The sequence below is a fragment of the Bos indicus genome, chromosome 10, assembly GCF_029378745.1.
Source record: "Bos indicus isolate NIAB-ARS_2022 breed Sahiwal x Tharparkar chromosome 10, NIAB-ARS_B.indTharparkar_mat_pri_1.0, whole genome shotgun sequence".
In the NCBI taxonomy this organism is placed as follows: domain Eukaryota; kingdom Metazoa; phylum Chordata; class Mammalia; order Artiodactyla; family Bovidae; genus Bos; species Bos indicus.
The window spans coordinates 39,772,603-39,798,635 of NC_091769.1; the positions used below are offsets into that span (position 1 = coordinate 39,772,603).

Here is a 26,033-nt window from a genome sequence, read left to right on the forward strand (position 1 = left end):
TGAACTTAACTGAAGATTAAAATGGGCTGCTAATCTAACCTCCAGAAGATTGTCTATTTTGTCCCTGGTTCCTAGTGTTTGCCATTAAGCACTTTTGTTAAACTTGGACATAGTAGTAAAATACAAAATGAATGTCATAAATGTACAAACATGCACAAAGCATCTTCATATAAAATTTTTACATTTAGTACACTGAGATCAATTTTAACCAAGTGATTAGTTTATCAACAAATTACTTTTTACTATTTCTACATCAAGAAGACAGAATATTCTCATTATTTTAGCTGTTCTACTTGTACTTGCCCCATTGATAATTATGAAATGAATAACATAGAGAAAGGACTATACATTTATTAGTTCCACTGAAAAACAAACAAAAATAATCCCTTTCTTGCAAGGTGCACGCGTGCTAATTTGCTTCAGTCATGTCCAACTCTTTGCAACGCTATGGACTGTATCCTGCCAATCTCTGTCCATGGGATTCTCCAGGCAAGGATACTGGAGTGGGTTGCCAGGCCTTTCTCCAGGTGATCTTCCACACCCAGGGATCAAACCTGCATCTCATTATGTCCCTTGCATTGCAGGTGGGTTCTTTACCACTAGCACCAGCTCGAAAGCCTCAAGGTATCAGTATGTTTTAATTTGAAAATTAATTATTGAAATTAAATTTATTTTATAATTAGGATAATATAAATTTTAATTTTAACTATTGTTTTTGAAAGAAGTAAACATCTTTGAATTATAATTTAGTTCTAAGCAATGTCACAGCTACATGTTACCTGTGACCAGACTGAATTTTGAGACTTCTACAATATTTTAGTCAGCAAATTCACTACAAACATCATGATTAATCTGGTAAAAATTTGCCATTCTAATTTGAAATATTGCAGTGAGTCTACGTTTCTTCTTTAAAACTATCAATAGCATGTTGAATTTATTATGGATGCCTATATACAATGTATGCTTACACACACTAAAGTATACTTTACCCAAATCCATACTATATAAAAGCAAATTTCAATTAAAATGTTTAAGATTTTAATAAGCATGACAAGTTATAAAGTTAGTTAAAAGGAAAGTTGGAACTTAACACAGTACTGATTTTCCAGATTTATTTTTCATTTCTGTTTGTTACATCAGAGTTTTTAATAAAAATTAAATTGAGTTTCTGAAGATTTTTTCTTATATCTCCGTAAGACAAGTTCTAATAATTCCTAAACTAAGCAAATAGGTAAAGATTTCTGTCATTTAGGAGTGATCTCTAGTTTTCATCAGTTAATTATGTCATATAATTGTTTAATGTGACAGGACACTGAACTTTCTGGGTCTTAATATCTTCATCTTTAAAAGAATGAGTATTAATTATGGTTTCCAATGCCCTCCATATTACGTAGTTTACAGTTTTACACCTTGGAGGGCAGGGAGCATAAATATTAGAAGGAGATAATTCATATTTTATAAAAATATTTGATGCTAAAACTTTAGACAATTATACTGAGATGTAGTTGTTTGTTGGATGGAATCATGAAAGTGATCACAGAATAACAATTGCTATTTTGCTCTAATATTTATATCATTAAGGTAAAAATGTACATTTTAAAAAGAATCATATTCAAGAAAATATATGCAGTGATTATAATGTTTTTATATTCCTTGATCTTGTATGAATATTCCATTATATATTCTATATTTCATTTTTTAATGAAAATTGAATTTGTAACGCCCAGTATGTACTCTGACTGATGAGAGCGAATACAGGTAATCTTATAACTCTAGTGAGGTTTTAATAATTTCACTTTATTTTTTACTTTGACAGTATTCACTGTTGCCCCTGTAAGTAGGAAAACGTACTTAATGCTAAACAGAATGGAAAACTTCAGCTGCCAAAACCCTCATTCTATTATCTTTTAAACTCAAGCCTTGATCAAAAAGAAAAATACTCCACTGAGGTAACAAAACATACACAACCGTGCAAAATACACTGATGATCTTAGAGCTAGGCTTTGAACAGTATAAATTTCAGCCGAAAAATGCATATAAATTTCAAATGATAAAATATTAATCTGTCAGGTATATATGAAAAATAATATCATATCAATCAACATTATTCCTATTTGAACTATTATAAAGTTTTTGATCAACTTTGTCACAGTTTTACACTATTTTCTACATTTGTTTAAGGAGGACATTTAAATAGTAAAGAAATAGTAAATGCATATTGTTTATAAAGGAAAACTATCACTAACACATACATATTAAATTTAGTGTTCTAAAGGAAAAAAAAATGATGAAAAAAAATCAACTAAGATGTTGTTCAATAAGTGAATGGTTAAACAAACTGTGGTACACCTATGCAATGGGATATTACTTGACAATAAAGAATAATGAGCTATCAGGCCACACAAATATATGTAAAAGCTTTAAATGCATATTGCTAAATACAGTAAATTAGTTTGGAAAGGTTATATGTTGCATGATTCCAACCCAACATTCTGGAAAATGCAAAACTGTGTAACATAAAGACTGATTCCCGATATAAACGATTGACTTTAATAATGTACAATATTTGTTAATCAATTGTTAACAATGTGCCACATTAATGTAAGACATAGATTGTAGGGGAAGCTGTGACAAGGGAGAGGGCATACATGGGAACACTGCACTTCCTACTCAGTTTAATGTGAATTTAAAACTACTCCAAAAAATGAAAAAAACTTAAAAATTCAGTCACATTTCCTAACTTCTTAATGATATAAATTTTAAAATCATTAAGAATTTGTAAAAAATGTATACATACTGCCTCATAACTATGACATAGAAAATAATAAGACATTCATGACATTATCTCTGAGGTCCAAAGTTAATTAAGCATTTGTCTATACCTCTATATTCAAAACTAAATATTAAAATTTATAATGATTAAGTATTACAGGATTTTTTTCTCACTTGACTAATGGCCCAGAAAATCAGTATGTTAAATTTTAGTTTGTGTCTAAATTTGGTAGATAGTTACAACTTTTTAGATAGTTTAGTATGTAAATAAATTCTTTTAAACAAAAAGCTACTTACCACTATATTTGATGACACGAATTGTTGAATCTCCTTCGCCAAATTTGGTGAGAGGAGTCAGTCGGACTTCATAAGCCTCTGGTTTAATTAGCTCAGTCAAGTTATATGTAATTAATTCTCCCTTTTGGATATTTCCATTTATTTTAATCTCTTGTTCCCACCATCGCTGCTGTCCAGCCTGAAATTAAAAGAATTATATAATAATGTTTCTGATATTTTTAACTGTGTGTTGATCATGTGGTTAAGAATACTATTGCTGGAGATTCTTTAGGGCCTAGGACAAAGTTATATTTCATTAAAGATGTACCTTTGTTTCTGACATTCTGCAAGGGGCATTAACAGTATGGTTCACTTTTACTTTAAATATCAAACCTTTTGGTGTCACAGATTAAAATGAAGATGGTCTCTTTTTTTGGATGCTAAGCCGGTTCAGTCACGTCCAACTCTTTGTGACCCTATGGACTGTTGCCCAGCAGGCTCCTCTATCCATGGGATTCTCCAGGCAGGAATACTAGAATGGCGTTGCCATGCCCTCCTCCAGGGGATCTTCCCAACCCAGGGATCAAACCTGTGTCTCTTATATCTCCTGTGTTGCAAGGTGGGTTCTTTACACTTAGTGTCATCTGGGAAGCCCTTGCTTTGGATAGGACTTGGGTTTTCATTCCTTACCACTGCCAAACTATAAGAATCAACGTTCAAGTTTGTCTGGGTTGGTTAATAACTGAAGGCAAAGGCAATATATATACTATATATGTTAATATGTATATACCATTGTTGTTGTTTACTCACTAAATCATGTCTGACTCTTTGGGACCCCATGGACTATAACCAGCCAGGCTCCTCTGTCCATGGGATTTCCCAGACAAGAATACTGGGGTGAGTTGCCATTTTTTTTCCAGGAGATCTTCCTAACCCAAGGATTAGACCTGTGTCCCCTGTATTGGCAGACAGATTCTTTACTGCTAAGCAACCGGGGTGGGGGGGGGGGCGGAAATAACATATATATGTATGTGTGTGTGTGTGTGTGTGTATATATATACACACATATATATTTTTTCATATATTTGTTTATTTGCTTGTTTTCTGAGGGTGGGTTACTGTTAATTATATAGCCTAGCCTGCTCTATTTCTAGAAATGAAAATCTCAAGTGCATGCTATTAGCACAAGATTAGACAAATGACAAACAAAATAATGAAATGGAACAGAAAGCCCTTATATTAATTTATGTGGGGAATTGTTCACATAGAATACATGAAAATATATACCACTCAATTGCTTGGGTATATAAAAAAATACATGAATGTGATCCCTATCACATATCTTAGAAAGAATAGTCTCAGGAAAATCAAATACTTACATTTAAAAGATAAAAGTTAAATCTTTAGAAAAACACAGAAGAATATGATTATGATCTCACACAAGGTGTTATATTCTTAAACAGAATAGAAAAGCACAAAGAAAAGAATGATAAATTAGTCAATCTTAAAATTGAAATTAACATTAAATTCAAAATTTTAACATAAACATTTCATCTCATCGGTGCTGCCCAATAAACAGGTAAAATAAAGGCAGACGTTTGGAAAAAATACTTAGAACAAATACAGTTAACCAGAATGTATTAAAAACCCTTATAACAAAATAAGAAAAATAATTCAATAGTAAAGAGTCTAATAGGAACAGGTATTTCATAAATGAGAAAGCACAAATAAAGAATTACAGAAAAGTCCTAACCTCATTGTGAATCAAGGAAGTGAAAATTAAAACCACAAAATTATTTCTGAGAAAAACAGAAGCTTATAAAGATAATAAAATTAAGGTTTGTTGTTAACACAAAACACTGAGAATATTTATACCTGTCAAGAATCTGGAGCAAGGGAGGGTGGATGGGTAAGATATTAGTCTAGTTACAAGCAAACAATTTAGCCTGCAATAGTATCATGGGCCATCAGCAGAAGAATTCTGAATACTGGGGCAGAGAAAAGGATTCACAACACAGAAGACAGCATAAGCTTTACTTGCAAACCAGTTCCCTTTGTCTCCCTATCCCCCACCGTGATGAAGAAGTGACTAGTTGGATCTTGCACGTACCTTCTGTTTGTATCACATCTCTGGGATCCTGAGCTAAAAAGACTTAAGTCTTATAAGTGACAGTAAGAACCCAAATCTGTCCAACCACTGCCCAAGAGGGAGACATATTCATTATACTAGACATTAAACGAGCTTTCCTTCTGCTCCACAGGAGGTCTCTATATTCTAAGGATGTTTGCTATGAAAATAACCTTGAAAAGATAGACTGGAATAAAAAGACAGTGCCTCTGCACATATGATATGCAAAAAATCAAGAGATCTACAGAAAGCTTTCTCCTAAAAATATAGTCTTGAGTATGTAAATTGGTCTAAGTATGGAGAGCAATTTGGCAATAAAAACACTATTACAATGAGAACAGATAAACTTGTATACACAGGAAACAGAAATATTTATGGCATAGAAAACAGAGAATTATCTAAACATCAGTAGGAGATAGGATAATCAAATTGTAAACTTTTGATAAAACATAATTCAGTATAGAGCATGAAAAATGAACCTAAGCCACAATACATCATCATAGATGGATTTAACAAAAGTAATATTGAGGTAAAATCAACTTTAAAGCAGATGTATTATAAAATTTAAGTTCAAAATATGTACTTTGAAAAGGGATGCATAGATATATAGTCAAGTATAAAGAAATGCAGAAAATAGTAAATACTTGGTCATGTGGGATAGGAGAGCATCAAGAAGAGAATTTGCAATTGTGAGGGGATAGTCAGACACGACTGAGTGACTTCACTTTCACTTTTCACCTTCATGCATTGGAGAAGGAAATGGCAACCCACTCCAGTGTTCTTGCCTGGAGAATCCCAGGGACGGGGGAGCCTGGTGGGCTGCCGTCTATGGGGTTGCACAGAGTCGGACACGACTGAAGCGACTTAGCAGCAGCAGCAGCAGCAGAACACTCAGGTGATTTTTAATTTTTTAGATTGGTAGCAGGTATATAAAAATACTTACATTATTTTGCCTATGCCTAAAATATTTCTTTGTTTTTCAAAGAGATAATTTCAGAATAAGAGTTAGAAACAGGCAACCATGAGTCTTCTTAAAGCTTTTTCTCCCTTGAATTTTAAGACTGTTTCCTTGTATCAACAGCTTCCCTCATCTACATCTGTGGCTACTCATCCACTTCTGTGCAGCTTTTCCTTTTCCTGAGTTCAAAATGTTAATAGTCTCTGGAGTTTTGTATCTGGTGTGGTTAATACTCTGTATTAATGGTTCCCACTTTTAGGCAAGCATGAGAGTCATGGGACAATCATGATTAAAAACCAAAAATTCCAAGTCTTAGCTACCAGTAAGTATTTTGATTCTGTGAAGTCTAGAAACAATTTTTTGGTGAGTTTAGAAATACGTAATTTTTTAAAAAGCACCTTCTCCTTTACAGGGTAATTTGGAAGCAGGTGATCCAGGGTCTGTATTTGGTGCAGCTCAGCAGGGCTAGAGTTTTGTCGCTAACTCTTGTCCAACTCGTGCGACCCCATGGACTGTAGCCCATTAACTCCTCTGTCCATAAGATTTTCCAGGCAAGAATACTGGAGCAGGTTTCCATTTCCTTCTCCACAGACAGGCTAGACCACAGCATTAATACTAGTGGTTTCTTCTATACTTTTACATTGATTACTGTCTAACTTGTGATTTCAGATCAGATAACAAACAACAAAAACATCCTGCTACATTAATTTGTATGTATCTGCATACTATGTCGGAGAAGGCAATGGTACCCCACTCCAGTACTCTTGCCTGGAAAACCCCATGGACGGAGGAGTCTGGTAGGCTGCAGTCCATGGGGTAGCTAAGAGTCAGACATGACTGAGCGACTTCACTTTCACTTTTCATTTTCATGCATTGGAGAAGGAAATGGCAACCCACTCCAGTGTTCTTGCCTGGAGAATCCCAGGGATGGGGGAGCCTGGTGGGCTGCCGTCTCTGGGGTCGCACAGAGTCGGACACAACCGAAGTGACTTAGCAACAGCAACTATGTTTCCGCCAGGCACCATGTTAACTGTATTATATCTACTGTATTTAGTCTAGCACAACCCTTAGTAAGCAGGAACTAATACCAGCCGTATTATACAAATTGAGGAAACTGAGGCAGAAGGAAGTTTCTGTAGCTCTCCTAAGGTTGTCTGGAGAGTAGCAGCTACAAAATTTGGTTACACCCAAAATTACTTAATCTAGCATCATCTTCTCCTTTGTTTTCCCAGAATTTATTACTCCCTTGTTTTCACTAGTATTTTTATATATTTGGTTATAATACAGTTAATAGTACTTTTTTGCACATAGACTATAAACAGGAATAATTTCTTATTAATTTTTTTTTACCTATAGCATCTGGTCATTAACTACATAACGATGTGACAAGATTAAATTCCAGTACACAGTGTATATTCAACTGACCCAATGAGTGGAGCAGGAAATCTAACTTAGTGATAACTGCATATAGTCACTATATTTACAAACACTGGTAAAAATGTACATGAAACCTAATTCAACAGAAAGTAATTTACTTATGCATAGCTGATACTAGACATTACAAAGTTCCTATCTATTTTGGAGACTAACAGTTCTATAAAACAATATAATATAAATGAAAATTTCTTGTCTTTGGACTTTAAATTATTATGTGTGAACTAAGGACAATGTATTATTATTTCAGATTATAAAAGTAGTTTAAACCCACAGAATTTTAACATTGTTTTATTATCTAATGGCATACAATTTTAATCAAGGTATACTTTTCTGGATGTTAAATACATTTAATATCACTCAATATTTATAACAGATCCCAAAAGGAGACTGTAGGTATTCTGTTTCTATAATGAGATGCTCTACTCAAGTAATTTTAGTTGGCAGATACATTGATGCTGTTATTTATTAAAACTCTTCAATATATAACTTCATATGTGTATTAAAAAAGCAATAACTTTGATTCTAAATCTTTAACGTACAACTATAATGAAAGTATATACTTCCGCAGTTGAAGAATAAGCAATTAAACACTTAATATACCTCAGTGAACTGTGCAAAATGTAAAAATAGAAAATTAAATGCATATACACAAAAGAAAATACAACATTAGCCCACTGTTTGGAGGTAATACCACAAAACCCCCAAAGAACATAGGACCCAAACCATAACCACAGTGGACAGTTCCAGAGCATACCTGTGAGCATGTTGATATGAAAGCAATAAAGTATTTATCATTTCAATTAAAAAAAAAATTATGTAACTTCTTTTCCTAGCAGATATGTTCCTTTCGCATAGTCTAGAGGACCTTTTTCACTATTTGAAGATGAAATGAGCCATAATTTTTCTGAATGCCAAGATCTGTAACCTGAAATACACACATTATCTGGAAATTCTGACTTCTAGAGAGAAAGGCTCAGAATAATTTTATAGCATGACATAGAAGAGTATTAGAAAGCTATATTCAATAGTAACTGGAGAAAGTATCAATTTCATATGCATTAATGTGCTTCTCCTCAAAATTGTATATTCTTTATTTTTCTAAAATTGATTTCTATTTACCTCATTTCTGTTGATGAAATACTAATTCTTGTCAATCCAAGTTAAACTCAACATGTTCAGGGTTTGAACTTGATAAATTTAACCCAATCACTTTGTGTAGTGGTTATCACCTAGGGAAGTACTTAGATGGGGCAGAGGCAGGGGAAGCCCATACCCCAGCTTAAGTGCCCTTGGTCTGCTGGTGCAGGGTACAAGTGTCGCTTGGATTACTGTTTCCTCCTGATACTCTCTCGATTCAGTCAAATTCATTGGCTCTTTCTTGTTGGTACTAGCATCCTTAGTTTTTGCAACTGCCTTGGCCTATGGTCAATATTTCTATTAAATCTGCATCTTTCTTAGACAAATCATAAGTTCTTTTGGTCTAAAAGCACCATCTCTGCCCTTTTTCAGGGCTTTGGGGAATCCTGTTTCACCTATAACACAGTAAAGCAAAATACTTACCAGACCCTAGTCTCTGCAAATCAGATTCAGTTGATGAATACTCAAGGGATACTACAATACTCAAGGGATCCCTCAGGCAAAACCCAAAGCCTCAAGGCAATTCCTGTAGTCTTTCAGAGCTACCTATGGGAAAGTGAGCCCATTTCTTTCTTATTCAAGTGGGTTGTAGTTACCTTTCTCAGGAAAATTCTAGGACTTATGTTCTTGTTCTTTTACTTTTACTAAAATATTCCTCATACCTGAGGACTCTGTGTATTTGCACTGGAATATCTTCCTATATTTTTATTCTGAAACTCAATGCCTTTCCTCACTCAACCACCTCCAGCTCACTTCTATGACCTCTTGTTTGATTTAAAGTCTAGGCTTTTGAAGCTACCAGATTTCCTTAGGTTTTATAAAATCTATTCAAATCTCATTTACTATCTTTTTAATTTTGTACTGGTATGCATTTATGGGTTTGTATTCATCATGTACTTGGACTATAAACCTCATCCTCCTTTGTTGTGATTTTAAATAATGAGAGGGTAGCAGATAAAAGAGAATTACAAGATAAAAAGTGCATTTGTTAATATGTCAAATTCCCAATTGTCTTTTGTAATCAACATTTTAAATTTACATGGTATATGAATGACAATCTGCATTTAGCTTTAAATATTTTGAAACTTACTCCCTGTAGTTTGTCTAATTTATATTTCTTATCAAAATAGTTACCTGATTAAAAAACAAAACAAAACAAAAACCCTTATGTAAAGACAGCATGGGGTGGGTATACAGCTTCAGTGAATCTGTCTTTCATGAAGTTTTCTGTCCTTGCCTACCTTGGTGAGCCTTTGCTGCCAGACAGAGGGCTACAAAGTGGATATACAGAAGTCTTTGGCAAACATCATGGTACATAGATGAAAGACCTTGTAAATATTTTTCAAGGATGATTTAAAAATTGAGAACTAAATATTAGGTACATAGAACAAAGTCTTTAGTGACAACCTAATGAAATAGGATTGCCTAGTGATCCTAAAAATGGAAGAAATAGAAGTAGAAAAAAACTAAGTCTAAGATTTCCTAAATATAGTGTGTGCCATGGCTTAAGGATCAACATTCAGATGAAACTAAGATTATGGCTTCCAGCCCCATTACTTCACGGAAAATAGAGGGGAAACAATGGAAACAGTGACAGACTTTATTTTGGGGGGCTCCAAAATCACGGAAGCCATGAAATTAAAAGACACTTGCTCCTTGGAAGGAAAGCTATGACAAAACTAGACAGCATATTAAAAAGCAGAGACATCACTTTCCTGACAAAGGTACATATAGTCAAAGCTATGGTTTTTCCAGTAGTCATGTACAGATATGAGAGCTGGACCATAAAGAAGGCTGAGTGCTAAAGAATTGATGCTTTTGAAGTGTGGCGCTGGAGAAGACTCTTGACAGTCCCTTGGACAGCAAGGAGATTAAACCAGTCAATCCTAAAGGAAATCAGTCCTGAATATTCATTAGAAGGACTGATGCTGAAGTTGAAACTAACACTTTGGCCACCTGATGTGAAGAGCTGATACATTGGAAAAGACCTTGATGCTGGGACAGATTGAAGGCAAAAGGAGAAGAGGTCAGCAGAGGATAAGATGTCTACATAGTGTCACTGACTCAATGGACATGAATTTGAGCAAACTTCAGGAGATAGTGAAGGACAGGGAGGCCTGACATGCTGCAGTCCAGGAGTCGCAGAGTCAGACATGACTTAGCGACTGAACAACAATATGGCTTGAAGTTAAAAATATAGTTCAAGAAAAATGATGACAAATATTAGAACAGAACACTGGATAAAAGGAGTTTTATTTATAAGATAAAAGGAGTTTGCTGCTGCTGCTAAGTCGCTTCAGTCGTGTCCGATTCCGTGCGACCCCATGGACTGCAGCCTACCAGGCTTCTCCTCCATGGGATTCTCCAGGCAAGAACACTGGAGTGGGTTGCCATTTCCTTCTCCAAAAAGGGAGTTTAGCACCCTACAAAATTGAATGCTGTGCTTCCTTGGTGGCTCAGTGGTAAAGAACCCACCTGCCAATGGAGGAGACACAAATTCAATCCTTGGTCCAGGAAGATTCTGCATGCCACAGAGTAACTGAGGCCATGTGCTACAACTCCTGAGCCTGTGCTCTAAAGCCTGGAAGCCACAACTACTGAGCCCACGTGCTGCAACTACTGAAGCCCACATGCCCTAGAGCCCCTGATCCACGACAGAAAAAGCCACCATGATGAGAAGAAGCCTGCACACACCAGTAGAGAGTAGCCACCACTCACTGCAACTAGAGAAAAGCCCATGCAGCAATGAAGATGCAACATGGCCAAAAGCAAATAAATAAATAATATAAAAAGGTAAAGTAATGCTCAAAATTCTCCAAACCAGGCTTCAACAGTATGTGAACTGTGAGTTTCCAGATGGTCAAGCTGGACTTAGAAAAGGCAGAGGAACCAGAGATCAAATTGCCAACATCCGTTGGTTCGTCAAAAAAGCAAGAGAGTTCCAGAAAAACATCTACTTCTGCTTTATTGACAATGCCAAAGACTTTGTGTGGATCCCAACAAACTGTGGAAGACTCTTCAAGAGATGGTAATACCAGACCACCTAACCTGTCTCTTGAGAAATCTGTATGCAGGTCAAGAAGCAACAGTTAGAACTAGACATGGGACAACAGACTCAGATTCAAAATTGGGATAGGAGTATGTCAAGGCTGTATATTTTCACCCTACTTATTTATCTTATATGCAGAGTACATCATGAGAAATGCTGAACTGGATGAAGCACAAGCTGGAATCAAGATTGCTGGGAGAAATATCAATTACCTCAGATATGCAGATGACACCACACATATGGCAGAAAGCAAAGAATTAAAGAGCCTCTTGATGAAAGTGAAAGAGGAGAATGAAAAAGTTGGCTTAAAACTCAACATTCAGAAAACTAAGATCATGGCATCTGGTCCCATCACTTTGTGGCAAATAGTTGGGGAAACGATGGAAACAGTGACAGACTATTTATTTATTTTTTGGCTCAAATTCACTGCATATGGTGACTGCAGCCATGAAATTTAAAAGACACTTGCTCCTTGGAAGAAAACTTATGCTTATTAAAAAGCAGAGATATTACTTTGCCAACAAAGGTCCATCTGGTCAAAGGTATAGTTTTCCAGTAGTCATGTATGGATGTGAGAGTTGGACTATAAAGTAAGCTGAACACTGAATAATTGATGCTTTTGAACTGTGGTGTTGGAGAAGACTCTTGAGAGCCCCTTGGACAGCAAGGAGATCAAATCAGTCCATCCTAAAGGAAATCAGTTCTGAATATTCATTGGAAGGACTGATGCTGAAGCTGAAACTCAAATCCTTTGGCCACCTGATGTGAAGAACTGACTCACTGGAAAAGCCCCTGATGCTGGGAAAGCTTGAAGGTGGGTGGAGAAGGTGACGACAGAGGATGAGATGGCATCACGAACTCAATGGACATGAGGTTGAGTAACTGTGAGTTGGTGATGGACAGGGAGGCCTGGCGTGCTGCAGCCCTTGGGGTCACAAAGACTTGGACACGACTGAGCAACTGAACTGAACCGAATGTTTCTGTAGTAAGTAAACGTTGAGTAAAGACTAGAATTTTGCCAAGTCTTAAGTGTTTAGTGGGCCTCCCTGGTGGGCTCAGAGGTAAAGAATCTGCCTGCAGTGCAGGAGATGCAGGTTTCATCCCTGGGACAGGAAGATCCCTTGGAGATGGAATTGGCAACCCACTCCAGTATTCTTGCTGAGGATATCTCATGGACTGGCAGGTTACAGTCCACTGGGTCTCAAAAGATTTGGACACAACCTAGCAACTAAACAACAACAACAAATGCTTAGTACATATTTATTAATGTGACTTTACATTCTCAATGTGACTTTATAATGGAAGAGTTACATGAGGATATTTTAAAGAGTTAATGTTTATTGAGTGATTGCTATGTACTAGGATATTCTATTTTGTTATTTAATTTAACCACAAACAATTCAAAGTGGTAGGTAAATAATTAACTTTAGATTTATTATTACATTTCCACTTATTCTATTAATACATATAATTATTGTTTCCCAGATAAAAATATCTGATAAGAGTAAAACAATATAAACAGGAGAAAATACTAAATATGGTGCCTCAGAAGACATATAGAATGAATTGAATTTCAAATGAATCTTGCTAGTCTTTTTTTCCTGCCCCTTGAATGAACATTTTAGATCCTTTCTAACATATTTGGCATTTGAAAGGTAACTGTTAACACAATTTAGGGAATGCTTCAGGGGAAAAAATTTTTTTTTCTTAACTCTGCAGAATATGTGTATCTTGTTATATGAATATGAGATAATTTCTTTTCTGTTTTATGAAGTTCGATAAGTTGCTAAGTCGCTTCAGTTGTGTCTGACTCTGTGTGATCCCATAGATGGCAGCCCACCAGGCTCCGCCATCCCTGGGATTCTCCAGGCAAGAATACTGGAGTGGGTTGCCATTTCCTTCTCCAATGCATAAAAGTGAAAAGTGAAAGTGAAGTTGCTCAGTCGTGTCTGACCGTCAGTGACCCTATGGACTGCAGCCTTCCAGGCTCCTCCGTCCATGGGATTTTCCAGGCAAGAGTACTGGAGCAGGTTGCCATTGCCTTCTACGGTTTTATGAAGTTAGTAATACTTTAATGGTGAATTGTAGGCATAAATGTAAACTATATCAGAAAATACAGTTTAAACTCACAATTTGATAGAATTTAAAAGTTCTTATATTTAATACGACATATGAAGATATTGATTTAATACAAAAATGATCTTTGATTCAGTTAATAAAGAGTAGTTTTTTTGTTTTGAGTTAGTAATATAAAGTCCTAATAACTACACTTCATCTCCCAAACCATTTTCTGATGGTTGCACATTTTTTGGATAATGATGTACTTTATACTATGATTATAGTAAAATATTTTAAAGTCTATCAAAATTTGAACATATGGAAAAGCTCCCATCTAAACTTAAACATGGAGAAGGCAATGGCACCCCACTCCAGTACTCTTGCCTGGAGAATTCCATGGACAGAGAAGCCTGGTAGGCTGCAGTCCATGGGGTCGCGAAGAGTCGGACATGGCTGAGCGACTTCACTTTCACTTTTCACTTTCATGCATTGGAGAAGGAAATGGCAACCCACTCCAGTGTTCTTGCCTGGAGAATCCCAGGGACGGGAGAGCCTGGTGGGCTGCCATCTGTGGGGTTGCACAGAGTCAGACACAACTGAAGCGACTTAGCAGCAAACTTAAGCACATGTGTTAATGTGTAATACAAATTAATATGGGTGGTTCTAGCTCAGAAAAATTGTCACTTTGGTCCTGGTCAAACTATCATAACTCTACCTGTGGTGAAGTGGTCCCATTATGAGAAACATGAATTCTAAAGACACAAGAGGGATTTCCCTGGCGGCTCAGTGGTAAAGAATCCACCTGCCAATGCAGGAGACATGAGTTTGATCCCTGATCTGGGAAGATCCCACATGCCGTGGAGCAACTAAGCCCACGCACCAAACTGGCCTGTGCTCTAGGGCCTGGGAGCCATAACTTCTGAGCCCACACACTGCAAATACTGAAGCCTGTGTGCCCTAGAGCCTGGGCTCTGCAACAAGAGAAGTCACTGTAATGAGAACCCCACACACTGTTGCAATAGCCCCCATTTGCTGAAACTAGAGAAAAGCCCCACACAGCAATAAAGACCCAGCGTAGCCAAAAATAAAAAAATAAAGAAATAAGTAAAATTGTAAAACAAAGACACAAGTGATGAGTCTGTTAAAAATGGAATATGTTTCTTTTAAAGAGTATAATACAACACTCATTTTTAATTTTAAAAATGTAAATACAGTATATTCATATTTCAATACTATATCTAAGATTCTAGGAACAAACTTGACAACTATGGTGTTCTTTACATAGGCATTAGAAATTAATCAAGAAGATTGAGCTTACATAAAGATTCTCTTTATTTATATACTTTCTTTGAGTATCAGTTCAGTTCAGTCGTACAGTCATGTCCGACTCTTTGCGACCCCATGAATTGCAGCACGCCAGGCCTCCCTGTCCATCACCAACTCCCGGAGTTCACTCAAACTCACCTCCATTGAGTTGGTGATGCCATCCAGCCATCTCATCCTCTGTCGTCCCCTTCTACTCCTGCCCCCCATCCCTCCCAGCATCAGAGTCTTTTCCAGTGAGTCAACTCTTCGCATGAGGTGGCCAAAGTACTGGAGTTTCAGCTTTAGCATCATTCCTTCCAAAGAAATCCCAGGGCTGATCTCCTTCAGAATGGACTGGTTGGATCTCCTTGCAGTCCAAGGGACTCTCAAGAGTCTTCTCCAACACCACAGATCAAAAGCATCAATTCTTCGGCGCTCAGCTTTCTTCACAGTCCAACTCTCACATCCATACATGACCACTGGAAAAACCATAGCTTTGACTAGATGGACCTTTGTTGGCAAAGTAATATCTCTGCTTTTGAATATACTATCTAGGTTGGTCATAACTTTCCTTCCAAGGAGTAAGCGTCTTTTAATTTCGTGGCTGCAATCACCATCTGCAGTGATAATCAGGATCCCTCCAATTCTGACTGCAGGGAGCTGGGTGCATAAATGATGACTTCTGTATAGTATGCCTTTTAATTCAGCCCCTGAACACAAGAAAGGCTGATCATTTAAAAGTATGTTCAGTTCATTTCCACAGTTTATGGAACTTTGGTATGACAGTTGGTCATACTCAACTAAATTATTTAAGTAATTTTGTCTACTAAGAGAATTAAAAAATACTAGCTACTGAAGATTTTATACACTATTTTTCATTTAATTTTTATAAAACTCCAATGAAGTTAGAATTATTATATTTATTTCCTCAGTCAAGGAAACTCACACTTAAAGAACTGATAAACTTTTCTAGGTCACACAGTTGATAAGAAGCAAAAGATGAAATAAGAACCCAATGTTGCTCAATTTCAAGGCTACCCTTTTAATCTTGATTACTATTATTTTGTTCCTAATATTTATATTAATATGTTGCCTTCACAAATTTTTCAAATCAATGTGTACTTTATTTGCATTCCTTTGCAAAAGTGATAAAGAATTTTTACACTTAGGAAGGCCTAATTATGTTGAACTGAATTACATAGCAAGGGGTGATAGACTTAAGATAATGAATCTTTCTTTTGGAGGAAGGTTAAGCATAAAAAAGGTTTTGATTCTGTGAGTCCTGACAGTTTAAGAGAATTCAGATTCTGCTTTTGAATTTTATTTCAGGACTCCAATGAATGTATGCTCTGTTTGTGCTGAGCTCTGCGCTCATAACTGTTACATAAATCAGTAAATGACAGAGTATTTTATATTGCCTCAGGAAGAAATTTGCATGTGTTACTGGTGTATCCCTTCAACCATGCTTTTTTTACTTTCATCTGTTGAAACAAAACAACACTGAAAACCACCCAAGAGACCATGAATAACAGTAAAAATAATCATTCTTTAGCAGGTAGTGATAAATCACTATAGAAGAAAAACTGGTTTCCTATCAAGTTTGGAAATAACAGTCTAATTGTTTTCTTGTCATGCTTAGATCAGCAGGTGCAAGGACACCTCAACCTAAACCTTAATTCATCATGCATTTCTACCCTGATACCTTGGAATTAAGCAGTTCAAGCACCGTCTTTCTTCACAAGATACTCTTTTCAGGATATAAAATAGATCACTATTTAGGGTTTTGATTTTGGCATTTCATCTTGGCATATCATTTCTCTGATATAAAGGGGATCATAATAACACCTTTCCTTTTATGCATGTGTACAGCTTTACATCTATTTTTTACTACTGCTATGCTCTGGATTTATAACTGATAGCTTTGTATTTTGACCCTGCAAATACCACCTGACCCCTCCGCATCTCATTAATAACTTTCTCTAACAGCTTTTTCATTAAATTTACTACCAGTAAATTCTGATTCTTATCCATCCTATACATTGCCACCAAAGTAACTTAATCTTATTATCCTGCTCCAATTATCTGAGTGCAATGATTTTGGAATGTTATTTATAATAATAGCTAACATTATTGAACACTTACTGGGTACATTGATGAACTATTCAGCTAAATTTTGTTGAAATCTACAATATCACCATGAATATTTTTAGGTTTTTTTATAATACGTTAGCATGATACCACTTAAATAGACAAATAGTTATCCATTTGGGCAATCAATTTGACACTTATAGGGAGAAGCCTCAAGTTAATATATTTTCATAAACTTTATATAATAGAAACCAGCTATATAGCAGTTATAGTTTCATTTCAATATTCATAAGATAAAAGTCTTAATTATCAAGTGTTTTTCAAATTATAGGCATAGAAGAAAAGACAGTAACAAAAATAATGCTTACACAAATATATAAATAGAGATTAGCATCTCTTACTGCATTTTAGGGAAAAAAAACAACAATATTCTCTTTTCATAATAAACATTGCACAACAACATTGACTGATATTATTGCTCATTCATTAAAAAATCACCTAATTAGACTGGCATTAAAAAAATGAAAATAAGGAGAAACTAAGCAAAATTCTTTTAACAGATACTGTATCTGTTGAACTGAAAATGGATGGTTGAGGGAACAAGACAATGAAAATATGACATAAAACATTTTTAATACATTTTAGATATAACTTCAAGTTGTGTGTACATTTTTTATGAGTCTTGGGAAATTTAGATTTAAAAATTTCCTGGGATACAAAACCGTTACATTTTAGTTAGTTTATGGCCAATAAGATAAAATAATTTTTCTCAGTAAATGAATAAAGCAGTGTCACTAAAGCTGCTGCTGCTGCTGCTACTGGTGCTGCTAAGTCACTTCAGTCGTGTCCGACTCTGTGTGACCCCATAAACGGCAGCCTACCAGGCTCCCCTGTCCCTGGGATTCTCCAGGCAAGAGTACTGGAGTGGGTTGCCATCGCCTTCTCCAATGCATGAAAGTGAAAAGTGAAAGTGAAGTCGCTCAGTCGTGTCCAACTGTTAGTGACCCCATGGATTGCAGCCTACCAGGCTCCTCCGTCCGTGGGATTTTCCAGGCAAGAGTACTGGAGTGCGTTGCCATTGCCTTCTCCAATGCATGAAAGTGAAAAGTGAAAGTGAAGTCACTCAGTCGTGTCTGACCCTCAGTGACCCCATGGACTGCAGCCTACCAGGCTCCTCCGTCCATGGGATTTTCCAGGCAAGAGTACTGGAGTGGGGTGCCAGTGCCTTCTCCTAAGTCTAGTTAGTTGTTTTTAATTTCTATTTTATAACTATTAGTTGCTTTATCGGACCCATCAAGAAATTTGAGAGCTGCAGTTTCCTCAGTAGTGGTGAGGGTGGTCTTCAAAATCCACTGCAGCACTGAAACTGATGAATATTTGAATATTATGTACTATCTAGTTCTATAGATGAGCTCCATTATTAATGTTATATCATAATCTACTATTTTTTTCTACTAATAACTGAGCTGGCTGAATATTTACTGTAAGTGTTTGAAGATCATTAGACTGTGTGACCAGAAAAACCAACCATCTGTACTATGGAAACGTTTTAATTTTAAATACTTTTGAAACTATGAAAAAGGTTAAAATGCAGAAACATATAGAGAATATATAAACTAATAACCATGTATTTATCAATAAAGTGAATTCAATATTTTATCATATTTTTCTTAGATATCCTTTAAAAACAGATAAAATCTTACAGATTTATATAACCCCACAATCTACCTCTTACTTGATACATTTTTTTTTTCACTCACCACAAAAAGAACTATACATGGGATGTGCTTTTTTATCTTTTCCCAAATATGGTTTTATACTTTTCCAACATATATTTGAATACATAGAAGTTACATTGGTTGAAAAAGAAAAAACTATCTTCTTCCAAAATATAAGCTTTTTTGCTATGATAAAAAAAAAATCGAAGACCTCCCTTGCAGTCCAGTGGTTAAGACTCCGGGCTTTGACTTCAGGGGCCTTGGGTTTGTTCCCTGGTTACGGAAATAAGTTCTCACATGCTATGCAGACAAAACAATTTTAAATAATAATAATTTTTCTGTAACTGAGTTTTTGTTTTATTTTCCAAAACAACTGCACCTAAATGGTCATGGCATTGTGTTGATGTAGAATGTATATACACAAGTACCAGAATTCTTCCCACTATTTGTCTATCTTTATGGTTTCATATGACTTCCCTGGTGGCTCAGACTGTAAAGCAACTGCCTACAGTGCAGGAGACCGGGGTTCAATCCCTGGATCGGGAAGATCTCCTGGAGAGGGAAATGGCAACCCACTCCAATATTCTTGCCTGGAAAATCCCATGGATGGAGGAGCCTGGTAGACTACAGTCCATGGTTTCATATATGGGTATAATATCTTTATATTATCCACTAATAATGACTAAGAATCTGCTCCATGTTCAAGGTAATGCTATTGAGCACTTTACAGAGGAGCAAATATGCATTTTCTCAAGATTGACACTACTTTGTATGGCAGTACTTCATTTGCTGCATTCTCCAATGTACTGAGAATACACAGACATCTAGCTATATACACAGTGTAGTCAGTGTTTCTCTTTTCTGTTAAACAACCTAATTTCCCATTTTAATAGATTTCACCAGAAAATACAATTATCATTTTTATTATGTCAGGAAATACATTCTTTTAATTTCAGTGTTAGGGGAGAGTTAGCCCAGTGTAGCCTTTACAGATAAAATTGATGATTTGTTACGTGTTTTGACTTTTTACTGTCTCAAAATAATACCTTTTATTTTGATACTTCAAAAGTTTTATTTTCTAATCTTGACCAAAATGTCCAATTCTATACTTGACTTGAGGTAACTTTATTCTGTTTCCAAAGAATTTTCCTTCCTCACTTCCATTACAGAGCCACTGTGTCAGATGGCCAATATAATTTACTTATTTTTCATCAAGAACTAGTTGAACTTAGACTAATACATGTGCTCATCATGTTATGTGTAAAAGTTCCTACTTTATCTCGTGTTGTGGTTTTGCTAATTAACTAAGCATTATTTGATTATTCATTACGTTAGTTTGGTTTACAAGGAACAGTTTTTTGAAGTTGATGTGATACTAAATACAGCAATTTTTTGATGGTTGCTTTTGTATTCATCTAATTAGAATTGTCAAATCTAGAACATACAAAATAATTTTATACTAGCTAAAATGAATAAGCTTTTAAATTATTCTGAGTCAATTAGAATCAGTTTGTAAACAGAGGTAATTTTAAAATAAACATTTGTTAAAAAAGAAAAAAATATCATAAAAAGCTTCATAAAAAGAAAAATTTATAAGAGAATTTAAATTTTCTTTGAAATATTTTGTTACAAATCACAGTATTGCCTTTATTAACATTGGCATTAATAATAAAAGTGATAATTTTAAACATTTTAACCCATAAAAGAATATATATATATATATATATATATATATATATATATATACATACATATATATATACACCCAGAGCATGTCAGTGAGGCAGACTAAGTACTTTTCTGAACCTAATATAATTCTCAGATGAGGAACTAAAAACAGAATTATTTTAACATATAAAGAATAATTGAGAAAATTCATATGTGAGACGTTTATTTTTATCAAATCTTTTAGATGTTTTTAATATACAAGTTAAAACATTTCAATGTTCACATTAGCAAGTTTTCCTTTAAAGAATTAGGGGTCCATAAATAGTGAAGGAACATTCATGCAAGGATGGGCACGATAAAGGAGAGAAACGCAAGGACCTAATAGAGGCAGAAGAGATTAAAAAGAGGTGGTGAGAATACACAGAAGAACTATACAAAAATGTCTTAATGACCGGGATAAACATGATGGTGTGGTCACTCATCCAGAGTCAGACATCCTGGAGAGTGAATTCATGCGGGCCTTAGGAAAGCATTATCGTGAACAAATCTAGTGGAAGTAATGGGATTCCAGCTGAGCTATTTTAAATCCTAACAGATGATGCTATTGAAGTGCTACACTCAATATGCCAGCAAATTTGGACAACTCAGCAGTGGCCACAGGACTGGAAAAGGTCAGTTTTCATTCCTATCCTAAAGAAGGGCAGTGCTTAAGAATGTTCAAACTACCATACAATTGTGCCCATTTCCCATGCTAGCAAGGTTATGCTCAAAATCCTTCAAACTAGGCTTCAGCACACCTGAATTGAGAACTTTCAGATGTACAAGCTGGGTTTAGAAAAGGCAGAGGAACCAGAGATCAAATTGCCAACATCTTGTTGGATCATTAAGAAAGCAAGAGAATTCCAGAAAAACATCCACTTCTGGTTCATTGACTATACGAAAGCCTTTGACTGTGTGGATCACAACACTGTGGAAAATTCTTAAAGAGATGGGAATACCAGATCATCTTACCTGTCTCCTGTGAAACCTGTATGTGGGTTAAGAAGCGACAGTTATAACCTTAAATGGAACAACTAACTAATTCAAAACTGGGAAAGGAATATGTGAAGGTTGTATATTGTCACCCTGTTTAATTAACTTCTATGCAGAGTATATCATGAGAATGCCAGGCTGGATAAGTTACAAGCTGGAATTAAGACTTCTGGGAGAAATATCAACAATCTCAGATATGCAGATGATACCACTCTAATGGCAGAAAGTGAAGAGGAACTAAAGAACCTCTTGATGAGGGTGAAAGAAGAGAGTGAAACAGCTGGCTTAATGCTATGTATTCATGACTGCAGCCATGAAATCAGAAGACACTTGATTCTTGGAAGGAAAGTTATGACAAATAGACAGTATATTAAAGAGCAAAGACATCACTTGGCCAATAAAGATCTGTATAGACAAAGCTATGGTCCTTCCAGTAATCATGTACAGATATGAGAGTTAGACTGTAAAGAAGGGTGAGCACTGAAGAACTGAGGCTTTCAAAATGTGGTGCTGGAGAAGACTCTTGAAAGTCCCTTGGACAGCAAGGAGATAAAACCAGTCAATACTAAAAGAAATCCACTCTGAATATTCATTGGAAGGACTGATGCTGAAGCTCCAATACTTGGTCTCCTGATACAAAAAGCTGACTCATTAGAAAATACCCAGATGCTGGGAAAGATTGCAGGCAAAAGGAAAAGAGGGTGGCAGAGGATAAGTTGGATGGCATCACTGACTCAATGGACATGAACTTGGGCAAACTCTGGCAGATAGTAAGCGACAGGGAGGCCTGGCATGCTGTAGTCCTTGGGGTTGCAAGGAGTAGGAAATGACTTAGGTACTGGACAACAACAACAAATAATGAACAGCATATATCATTCCTAAAAAAATTCATAAGATAAAACTTGACTAAATGCTCCAGACTTTTTTTTTTTTTAAATGCTCCAGACTTAAGTGAACTCTCCTTATCCAACTACAAGGTCTCAACAAACTTGCTTTTTAAAAAAATCACACTTGAATTCTTAGAAGTCTATTTCCTAGTCTCCTAAGTAGTATGACCAGGGTAGACCATGTATAACCATTGGAACTAAATATAAATTTCTGCTGCTGCAAGAAGGCATTGAGAAGTCACAGCTCTATTAAAACAAAATTAATGGAAACATATAATGATAACCCCATGCAAAACAGATAATCAGAAAAAAATTTCAATCTCCCAGAAGACTCCTCTCTACACCTAGATGCTTATCCTTCATCTCACTTCATTCTCACAAGATCATTAAGTTATTTTGAAATGAATTGCTAAGTCTTTAACTTAGATGAAAAGTCCAGAATTTCACCTTATTTGGAGTACTCACTTTATAGAAGAAGATGAATAAAGACAGAAAAGATTTCAAATGTTCAAAGCAATATCCTATGGTGCAGTGTCAAGATTGGGAAAGCTATTTTTGAGCATGTGGGACTTCTTGAAATCTATGTGAAAATACTAAGAAGTAACCCTCACATGAACATAAATAAAACCATGCCTCATATTTTTTTAATTTGCCAAATGTACTCATTATCTTTTAAATCCATTTTATTCTTTTACTTATATTCTTCTGATTGCATGCAAACTATCTCATATGTAATTATTGATATCAATTTGTGTCATTATGCATAGGCAAACTAAACCCATACACACTGGAAATAGAAGCAAATGTAAGTCAATCAAAACAGAGGAGTGCACAATATTTTTGAAATATTAAAATATATCAAAATATTATCTAGCTATTCAAAATGGTAGTAAAATATAGTGAACTACAATTATTTTATTGCCATTTGCTTTTAGCAGCAATATAACTGCTCAGGTAGTGACAGAAATAAATAATGGAGCATTTATAAGCATGGGCTTCCCCAATAGCTCAACAGGTAAAGAATACGCATTCAATGCAGGAAACACAGGGGATATGGGTTCAGTCCATGGGTCAGGAAGATCCCTTGGAGGAGGAAATGGCAACCCACTTCAGCATTCTTGTCTGAAAAATCCTGTGGACAGAGAAGCCTGGCAGGCTACAGTCCATGAGGCTGCAAAGAGGTGGACACGACTGAGTGACTTGAGTGTAATTTATTAGAACTCACTGCTCTTTATAACTGTCTGAAACTGGGTTAATTTATCCTCTATAATGCAAACTCCACATAGCAAACAATCTTTTTGTCACTGTGATATTCCCACAGGATAGCCTAGTACTTACTGAATCGATGTATTAATATAAGCATTATTGTATCAGTTACTCAGTAGAAAGATCTATCTTACTTTCTCGATAAGAAGAGAGACATTTTGCCCATCCTAATAAAATGTTTTGCCATTACTTAGATTACTGACAGCTAATAAAAACTCAAGTCCAACATCAAAATTAATTAACAACTGTCTCTCATTGAGCAAACCCAATTATGAACAAAGTTTCATTCTTTGCTTGTTTTAATTTCTAGAAAATCAGCTGTGGACTCTTCATTTTCATCTTCCACATAATATATCCTCTATCAGTCCTCTCATCTGCTAATCACGTTTCTAATTAGCAAAATGTCTTATTCTCTGCAGCTGGCCTTTTTGTTATTATAACAATCAGATTCATACAAAAATTTTGTATTTGGACCTTCATTGTTTCTTTTAATAAAACTACTCTATTTTTCTAATAGGTACTGACAGATAAAGTGCTTGCAAAACTAAGTATAAAATGCATAATTTACATATGCATTTATTTCCCTCTGATATACTTATGTGTTGCTTTCATCTCCAAGTTCAATATTTTTCTGGCTCATAATTCTTGACTTTACTCATATCTGTATTCAACATCAACTCCTAAGAAAGGAGCCCCTGACCACACTCTCTCATACGGTACCAGTATCACTCTTTACTCCTTGATCTTACTACATTTTACCCCCAAAACATTTTTTTAACTATCTGAAATCATAATGGTTGTTTGTGGATATGATTTCCTTATAAATAAAAAGGAAAGTTTCACAACGTAAGGAGCTTTACCTGAGTATATTGTTAGGGCTGTTTCTATCTTATCAACTCAAGAGTGGGAGGCACATCTTTGTTCTCAGCTGCAGGGTATTAGGTACCAATTTAAAGGCGACAGAAGGAGTTCCAGGCAACATCATTGATACAATGTCCCACAGATGTCCCCCCATATCATCATACCACTGTTAGCAATGAAACCAGATGTTAATAAAGCCACATATATTATTTAACAATTTATTGGTGATAAAACAAAATCATCTTCAACATTACTATTCTTTGTGCTTTTAATAAAATATAAGCTAAAAACTCAGAGTACATAAGACCTCATCCAGAATTTCAGAAATTAAAGGTCACCAAAAAAAATTCCATTTGCCATAGTTAGAGCCATCTTGAAGTGGGGAGTAGCTAAAGTTCTAGTTGTTGATTTCTTGGTATCATGCATGCTGCTTTGGGCAACTCTTTCCTTCTCAGTTTTATCTTTTGTCACCTGTTTCTTAGCAGCTTGATACCCTTCTCTGAGTCATTTTTTTTTTTTTGGGTTGGGAGCTATTTAGGCTCATTATCCTAATTAAATAACTTTGGTTTTGGAATGCAAATTCAAAATAATTATTTAAATAAGCAAGGGAATACAGTTATAATTGAAGCATTAGGAGTCTCAACCCTTCTGAAAGTAGGCCTTCTTGTCTACACAGTAATGCCTCTTAGAATCTCATATGTTCCTCTTAGTTGTCACATTCTTGTTATGCAAGTGATCTGCCTTGCAAAGTATTACATGGGTTTTTACATACTGACCAGTCAAAATATGTTCTCAAAATATATAAACTGTATTCCAACTCAGATTTTTCCTTTTATTCCTGAACATAGTTAAGGATTATGAATGTAGCCACTGAATTTTGGGGTTATTTATTTCATTTAGTTTTTAGGACTAAATAACATGATGAATGCAGGAAAACTTTATTATTATTTAATTTTAGCTAATGTACTTAATTATTAAAAATTAGATTCCTTCTTTTCACCAGACTAAACTATAAGTCCACGTCATGAGAACATGGTTTAAAAATTGTCTCAAAGTTATGAACTTGTGGAAAAAGTAGATAAACCTCCTGTTACTTCTCAACTTTTCATGAGATTCTTTGGATACAGAGTAAATTTTTAAGACACCAGTTTTCTTCTGTCTCTGTGTGTTGCATAGCATGAGACAATTTCTGATAATATTCTATTGATTTATTATTTTATTTTATCTTATGGTATCTTTGATCTGCTCTCTACCAGAATACAAGGTTCATGAGATTATGGACTTTTTCTGCTTGGTTTACTTTGTATTCCACCTACCTATAATAGTATATAACATTTACTTACAAAATAAGAATTAATGTTGAGGTTTAAACTCTTAGAGAAGCCTGTGTCAG

The 26,033-nt window shown here is 35.4% G+C and overlaps 1 protein-coding gene across 1 annotated transcript in view; it reads right to left on the bottom strand.

Annotated features, from left to right (window-relative positions):
- The window catches only part of MDGA2 (MAM domain containing glycosylphosphatidylinositol anchor 2), a 917,184-nt gene that overhangs the window by 60,669 nt on the left and 830,482 nt on the right, over positions 1 to 26,033 (bottom strand). The window contains exon 11 of the mRNA XM_070797384.1: positions 3,070 to 3,247. Within this exon, the coding sequence (XP_070653485.1) occupies positions 3,070 to 3,247 (178 nt within the window). The remainder of the gene's footprint in view (positions 1 to 3,069; positions 3,248 to 26,033) is intronic.